Source organism: Rhinolophus sinicus, linkage group LG07 (assembly GCF_036562045.2).
Source record: "Rhinolophus sinicus isolate RSC01 linkage group LG07, ASM3656204v1, whole genome shotgun sequence".
In the NCBI taxonomy this organism is placed as follows: Eukaryota; Metazoa; Chordata; class Mammalia; order Chiroptera; family Rhinolophidae; genus Rhinolophus; species Rhinolophus sinicus.
The window spans coordinates 86,494,989-86,500,092 of NC_133757.1; the positions used below are offsets into that span (position 1 = coordinate 86,494,989).

Here is a 5,104-nt window from a genome sequence, read left to right on the forward strand (position 1 = left end):
ATGCTAAGGAAAGGAGTGAGAGGGTATGGGGGGCTCAGAGAAAACAGGGAGCCTCGGAGCAAAGTGGCATGGACGACAGCCGCAGCACCCCAGCGGCCTGTCGCTCGCCCCCGCCTTCCTTTTGCGCAGAATCTTCCCGGAGCTGCAGCAGCGCTGCCCCCACCGGCCGGCGCGCAGTGATGGATCGCAGGCTGCGTCAGAACACTCCCCGCGTATAAATAGGGGTGGCAGAACCGCGCCGAGCCGCACACAGCCATCCATCCTTCCCTCTCCCTCTCCCTCTCTCCCCCGTTCTTCTTTCTCTGTAGGCCCCTGTCTCCGCCGCCAGCCAGGGAGGCACCGATCGCCACCATGAGTTCCTTCAGCTACGAGCCGTATTACTCGACCTCCTACAAGCGGCGCTACGTGGAGACGCCCCGGGTGCACATTTCCAGCGTGCGCAGCGGCTACAGCACCGCGCGCTCCGCTTACTCCAGCTACTCGGCGCCGGTGTCCTCCTCGTTGTCGGTGCGCCGCAGCTACTCGTCCAGCTCGGGGTCCTTGATGCCCAGTCTCGAGAACCTTGACCTGAGCCAGGTCGCCGCCATCAGCAACGACCTTAAGTCGATCCGCACCCAGGAGAAGGCGCAGCTGCAGGACCTCAACGACCGCTTCGCCAGCTTCATCGAGCGCGTGCACGAGCTGGAGCAGCAGAACAAGGTCTTGGAAGCCGAGCTGCTGGTGCTGCGCCAGAAGCACTCCGAGCCGTCGCGCTTCCGGGCGCTGTACGAGCAGGAGATCCGCGACCTGCGCCTGGCGGCGGAAGACGCCACGAACGAGAAGCAAGCGCTGCAGGGCGAGCGCGAGGGGCTGGAGGAGACTCTGCGCAACCTGCAGGCGCGCTACGAAGAGGAGGTGCTGAGCCGCGAGGACGCCGAGGGCCGGCTGATGGAAGCGCGCAAAGGCGCCGACGAGGCGGCTCTCGCCCGCGCGGAGCTCGAAAAGCGCATCGACAGCCTGATGGACGAAATCGCCTTTCTAAAGAAGGTGCACGAAGAGGAGATCGCCGAGCTGCAGGCGCAGATCCAGTACGCGCAGATCTCCGTGGAGATGGACGTGTCCTCCAAGCCCGACCTCTCCGCCGCGCTCAAGGACATCCGCGCCCAGTACGAGAAGCTGGCTGCTAAGAACATGCAGAACGCTGAAGAGTGGTTCAAGAGCCGCTTCACGGTGCTGACGGAGAGCGCCGCCAAGAACACCGACGCGGTGCGCGCCGCCAAGGACGAGGTGTCCGAGAGCCGTCGCCTGCTCAAGGCCAAGACCCTGGAAATCGAAGCGTGCCGGGGCATGAACGAAGCGCTGGAGAAGCAGCTGCAGGAGCTGGAGGACAAGCAGAACGCCGACATTAGTGCTATGCAGGTATGGCCCCAGGCAAACCACAGTGGGGGCGGGGAGGGGGCTGCAGAATCGAGTGGGGGAGGGGGTTGAGGTCGCCCAGAAAGTGGAGGCCAGAGATGAGGCCTCTGCCTGCAGCTATTAGGCGGGTAGGGCTCTACTCCTTGGACTGTGTGGGAGGGGTGGGACACTTGGAGGGCTGGGACGGGGGCGGGACTGCAGTCTGGGAAGTCGTGCTACCAATGTAATAGTTCCGCATTAAAGCTGCCCTGCCCTGCAGGGTGTTGAGTGGGTGGGAGAAGGGGTGGGGGTGGGAGCTGGGCGTTGCCTGCGGCCTGCTTCAGCCTCAAGTTGCTCTGCGGTAAAGATTAGACCACATTGTTAATAAATTCAACGATGAGCTCTCCTTACCGGTAGTTCAGAAGGATACCTGTGACCAGCAAGCTTTCTGACTTGTTTTACCAACCACCCCTTTCTCTTAGCAGGTAGACAGGAATACAGTCAAAATTGTAGTCGGTAATGATGTTCACAATAAGACATTTCTTTTTTAAGGATTTCCATTTTCTGGGGAGGAAAAAGAATAATATAGATAAATAGAAAACATTTTAGATAAAATAAAAAATTTAAAAATCTAGCTACTTCCTTCACCTATAAAGAAATGGATTTCTTGAATGTGACTTAGCTAAAGCTAACCAATGAATGAGAAGCAAAATTTAAAAAAAAATCTGTTTAGTTCCTTGTAGGCATTTTATCATGATCGTTGGACTATTAAACAAAAAAAGAATTTGTTTTTAAGGCAAGGAAGGGAGAGGTTAACAAAGAAAAGGCAGTTGATTTGGGGAGATTTTATCTAAGGTATGCACTGTGATTTTAATTAAACCAAGGCCTTTTACTATTATATACTACAGTAAAATGATAGCAGTAGTTATATACACCTGGATTTCTTCTCTCTCTCTCTCTCTCTCTCTCTCTCTCTCTCTTTCCAACAGGACACAATCAACAAATTAGAAAATGAGTTGAGAACCACAAAGAGTGAAATGGCACGGTACTTAAAAGAATACCAAGATCTCCTCAATGTGAAGATGGCCTTGGACATTGAGATCGCGGCTTACAGGTAAACATGGAAGAGTCAAGGCCTCAGCCATTCAGCCTCAGGAAGAAGATCAGATTTCATTTGTGTATCTGTTGAGTAGTCTGTTGAAATAATTGTTTGCTTTATGGCTTTTTCCAAGTAGGTATTTAGACCAACATTAGAATTTACCCCTAATAATGAATCCTGTTCTTAGCTTCCCATTTTAAATCTAGTAGGACGCCATTTAAAGTTGTTTGTTGTTGTTGTTTTGGTCTCAATTACCACCTCCCCAGCATTGGATTTTGATAATTGCCACCCCTGTTCCTGCTTGCAGATACCTCTAAGGCTGGCATTAGGGAAAGACAATGAATGGTGGGCTCAGAACAAGTCATTCAACACACTTCCTGTGTCCATGTTTGGTAACCACCATGTCCCTGCCTCCCCAGGAAACTCTTGGAAGGTGAGGAGACCCGACTCAGTTTCACCAGCGTGGGAAGCATAACCAGTGGCTACTCCCAGAGCTCTCAGGTCTTTGGCCGATCTGCCTATGGTGGTTTACAGACCAGCTCCTACCTGATGTCGGCACGCTCCTTCCCGTCTTACTATACCAGCCACGTCCAGGAGGAGCAGATCGAGGTAGAGGAGACCTTGGCTTCAAAAACTGAGGAAGCCAAGGACGAAGAAGAAGCTGAAGGAGAGAAGGAGAAGGAAGAGGGAGAAGAAGAGGATGGGGAAGAGGAAGAAGGTATGATAAAAAGACAAACCCCCCACAACCTCCAGTGCAAACTGACGGTGGGTATGTGTTAGGAGATGGATAAGATACATGAAGACTTGTCCAGGCCAAGAAAGTTCCATTCGTATATGTGTGTAGAATGTTGAACGATACATTTCTCCTTTAAGAAGCACCCAATTTCCCAAATTGGCTATCCTCCCAGAGACACACATCTCTACTGAGCTTGCTAGTGTTTTTTGAAAATAGCTGTTTTCATTCTTACTAAACATGTTAAAATATATTCATTGAACACAGCAGTTTGGTGTCCCAAAGAATACAAATAAATACCGGGCACATAATAAAAGAAATCCTGAGGTCCTGGAGAGGAGTAGAGCGTCCAGTATCTAGAAACAATTTCATTCTAGTTAAATGTGTAGAACGGGCAGATTATTCCTGGCTAGCAGTGTCTGTTGCATGTGTTTGGGGAGAGTAGCGTCCTGAGGTGTTTGTGAAGATTTCCCCCAAAGTCTGAGCGGAAATGTTTGGACTGGACTTAACTCTGGATTTGGCGTTTGTACATTTTCTTTTTCTGTTAAAGCTGCCAAGGAAGACTCTGAGGACACGAAGGAGGAAGAAGGAGGTGAAGGTGAAGAAGAAGACACCAAAGAAGACGAGGAGGATGAGAAAAAAGATGAAGGTGCTGGGGAGGAACAAGCAACCAAGAAGAAAGATTGAGCCCCCCTTTCCTTAATTATTCCGGGAAAAATCCTTCCGAAATCAGATCCACCCCATCACCAAACATGCAGTTGAGTTCCAGATACTATATGAATTAAGAAGTCAATATATGTATAATTCTGAGGTGACTCAGGTTGGACATTAAATGTTGTGCTATGACTTTTCTCCTTATGCAGAGTATCTGTTTGCTTGCGGAGTGGCTTCCTGGCTTGCTGCCAGCCTGTGCATGGTCCATGCTTATGAGTTCAGGATCTATGGCAATGTGAATAATCCAGATGTTTACAATTAAAAACACATGAATAAATGAATTCACTACTGTTGATGTTAAACTTCATGGAAAACAATAGTCGTTTGAACCTTTGGTGGTTAGAAATTAAAGACCTCGAATTATGTGCAATAAACAGTAAATAAAGTTACACTGAGTGACATTTCTTGCTGTGGTTGTTGACTTAATTAAACTATCTTAAAGAAGGCACCAGTATAAGCCATATACAAGTGGACTATTGACCTCCAAATTTTTAAAGCCAAAATATTAACAATCACAATGCATCGTCCTCCTTAATTGGTAATTATGAGGGATATAGTTAGGTCATAACCATTCATGAAATCTCTTCCTTCAAAAATTTGACTGATAATAAACTTGAGAAAATGAGAGTCTCTAGGATTTTCTTTTTCTTTTTTAAGTAGTAATATACTTTGCCCCATAAAATGTACTATATAATATTGGGAATGACTTGGAGGCAATTCTGAAATTATGTGATAAATATACCCTTAATAGAAAACAAGTAATGTTTAAACTAGTATATAATAATAAATGCAATTTGGATAGATGGGGAGTCCCACCTGATCATCATTATAACCACATTAAAACATATGATCTAAATATCATGGGCAGAAATTGAAACAAATGATATAATCAGCAAATGATATAATCAGAAGGAATAATTTTTATCAATGTATAATAATGGGTAGAGAAAAGAAAAAGATTTGTCAATTGCAAACATGTTGCCTGCAACCCTGAGCTCATGATTTAATGTGTTGTTAGCTTTTTCTGTTGCCTCGAGTAAATAATATACAATGCCGCCCATTTTAAACCTTTTTAAAAACTACAGCTACAGGTAATGAAATTGTAATAAGTCACTAAAGGGGGAAGACTCTATATGTGTATGTTCCAGTGCCATTGCTCTGCATGTCTATTGGGAAATATGTGA

The 5,104-nt window shown here is 47.1% G+C and overlaps 1 protein-coding gene across 1 annotated transcript; it reads left to right on the forward strand.

Annotated features, from left to right (window-relative positions):
• The first annotated feature begins 227 nt into the window (after positions 1 to 227).
• Positions 228 to 4,321, forward strand: NEFL (neurofilament light chain). The gene is made up of 4 exons (XM_019714847.2): positions 228 to 1,398; positions 2,364 to 2,488; positions 2,893 to 3,191; positions 3,757 to 4,321. Exons 1-4 carry the CDS (start codon positions 352 to 354, stop codon positions 3,891 to 3,893), a joined length of 1,608 nt encoding a protein of 535 aa, XP_019570406.2. The 5' UTR covers positions 228 to 351; the 3' UTR covers positions 3,894 to 4,321.
• The last annotated feature ends 783 nt before the right edge of the window (positions 4,322 to 5,104 follow it).

Coding starts and splice junctions, on each gene's coding strand:
- NEFL (XM_019714847.2), top strand. CDS start 352: ATGAGTTCCTTCAGCTACGAGCCGTATTACTCGACCTCCTACAAGCGG. Junction 2,489..2,892: donor ATTGAGATCGCGGCTTACAG/GTAAACATGGAA, acceptor CTGCCTCCCCAG/GAAACTCTTGGAAGGTGAGG. Junction 3,192..3,756: donor GGATGGGGAAGAGGAAGAAG/GTATGATAAAAA, acceptor TTTCTGTTAAAG/CTGCCAAGGAAGACTCTGAG.